This window comes from Notothenia coriiceps, unplaced genomic scaffold, assembly GCF_000735185.1.
Source record: "Notothenia coriiceps isolate Sejong01 unplaced genomic scaffold, NC01 NC01_scaffold00020777, whole genome shotgun sequence".
NCBI classification, from domain to species: domain Eukaryota; kingdom Metazoa; phylum Chordata; class Actinopteri; order Perciformes; family Nototheniidae; genus Notothenia; species Notothenia coriiceps.
Window position 1 is genome coordinate 1 of NW_011353478.1, and position 2,215 is coordinate 2,215.

General features: G+C 44.4%; 1 protein-coding gene across 1 annotated transcript in view; it reads left to right on the forward strand.

Moving 5' to 3' along the window:
* Nucleotides 1-17: 17 nt before the first annotated feature.
* The window catches only part of zc3h15 (zinc finger CCCH-type containing 15), a gene marked incomplete at both ends in the record, with an annotated part of 4,215 nt that continues 2,017 nt past the window's right edge, over nt 18-2,215 (forward strand). The window contains 3 exons of the mRNA XM_010779829.1: nt 18-242; nt 972-1,052; nt 1,644-1,709. Of these exons, the coding sequence (XP_010778131.1) occupies nt 18-242; nt 972-1,052; nt 1,644-1,709 (372 nt within the window). The remainder of the gene's footprint in view (nt 243-971; nt 1,053-1,643; nt 1,710-2,215) is intronic.

Sequence of the window (2,215 nt, forward strand, 5' to 3'; positions counted from 1 at the left end):
CTGTGTGTGTGTGTGTGTGTGTGTGTGTGTGTGTGTGTGTGTGTGTGTGTGCGCAGGTGTGCAAACACTTCCTGGACGCCATCGAGAGCAACAAGTACGGCTGGTTCTGGGCGTGTCCGTCAGGCGGAGAAGTCTGCATGTACCGCCACGCTCTGCCACCAGGCTTCGTCCTGAAGAAAGACAAGAAGAAGGACGAGAAGGAGGAAGAGAAGATCTCACTGGAGGAGCTGATCGAGAACGAGGTGAGGGACGGAATATAGAAATATGGTGCTAACAAGTGTCTAAATGAGACGATTGAATGTCATCACGCCCAACGTTAGCCTCCTTTAGCTTAGCGGTGGTGAAGTCATGTGACCGTGCTGTAGTTCCTTTATAGCCCAACATTAGCCTCCTTTAGCTTAGCGGTGGTGACGTGAAGTCATGTGACCGTGCTGTAGTTCCTTTATAGCCCAACATTAGCCTCCTTTAGCTTAGCGGTGGTGATGTGAAGTCATGTGACCGTGCTGTAGTTCCTTTATAGCCCAACATTAGCCTCCTTTAGCTTAGCGGTGGTGAAGTCATGTGACCGTGCTGTAGTTCCTTTATAGCCCAACATTAGCCTCCTTTAGCTTAGCGGTGGTGACGTGAAGTCATGTGACCGTGCTGTAGTTCCTTTATAGCCCAACATTAGCCTCCTTTAGCTTAGCGGTGGTGACGTGAAGTCATGTGACCGTGCTGTAGTTCCTTTATAGCCCAACATTAGCCTCCTTTAGCTTAGCGGTGGTGACGTGAAGTCATGTGACCGTGCTGTAGTTCCTTTATAGCCCAACATTAGCCTCCTTTAGCTTAGCGGTGGTGACGTGAAGTCATGTGACCGTGCTGTAGTTCCTTTATAGCCCAACATTAGCCTCCTTTAGCTTAGCGGTGGTGATGTGAAGTCATGTGACCGTACTATTCTCCATGTGTCTGATTGAACTCTCGTCTCTCCACAGAGAGCGGCGTTGGGAGCTAACGTGACTCGGATCACCCTGGAGACTTTCCTGGCCTGGAAGAAGAGGAAAAGGCAGGAGAAGGTGGGAACATGTTTTATATATTTTAAAGAAACATCGGTTAGTTAGAAAGCTCTGACCATAGAAGAAGAAATGAGAGCCGTGTTGTTTACGTCCATCTTGTATACGGGCCTCATGTTCTCGAGATAATTTATGTATCTTATAATCAAGATCAGAGACACAGAACTCATGCTATAGTTATATATGTGTTTATTTATTATAAAGGGACAATGCAAATCTGATGTCTCTCGGCAGGAAAAGAGAACTCAAAACACGCCATAATATATATTTGTTTTTGCACAATTTAAAATACACAAACATAGAAGGAGCAGGAAGAGGCAGAAAACCCTTTTTTTAAAAAGCCTCACATAGAAACTATTAAAATACACGATGTTTAACAAGATTATTATTAAAAAGGTTATATGAATTAAACCAGTAGAACAAATTAAATAAAGGAAAAAAAGTGAAGGTTAAAGTGAATAAATAAATACACATTTACAAGGTCAGGTGATCTCGAGGTGATGCAGGTTTTCATTTATTTAGGTTAAATACCTTAAATGTTTGTCTCAAAACATTAACGATGTGTTTTAAAATCCCCATCTCCTCCTCGAACAGATTGAGAAAGCGAGGGAGCAGATGGAGAAGAAGAAGGCCGACTTCAAGGCGGGGAAATCGCTAACGGTGAGTCGGACATCTTGTTTCTGACGCTTCACATCCCATAATCCCTCAGTGGAGCGGGACTAAATCAATCACCTGTGTCTTCAGTGTACTCACCTGTATGTTCCTTCTGCTAGGCTAGAGGCTAGAGGCTGGCTTGGTCCTTTGGGAGTTATTATATTATTATTATTTATTTAATGTTTTGAGAATGTTTTCTGTGTTTGCTATAAGGGGGAAACAAGGGGAGAGTATAGGAGATGGGGGGAGGGTTCGAGAGGAAACAAGGAGACAAGGGGAGATTATAGGAGACAAAAGGAGATGGGGGGGGTCGAGAGGAAACAAGGGGATATTATAGGAGATGGGGAGTTGAGAGGAAACAAGGAGACACGGGAGATTATAGGAGACACAGGGAGATTATAGGAGATGGGGGAGTTGAGAGGAAACAAGGAGACACAGGGAGATTATAGGAGACAAGGGGAGTTGAGAGGAAACAAGGAGATTATAGGAGACAAGGGGAGTTGAGAGGAAAC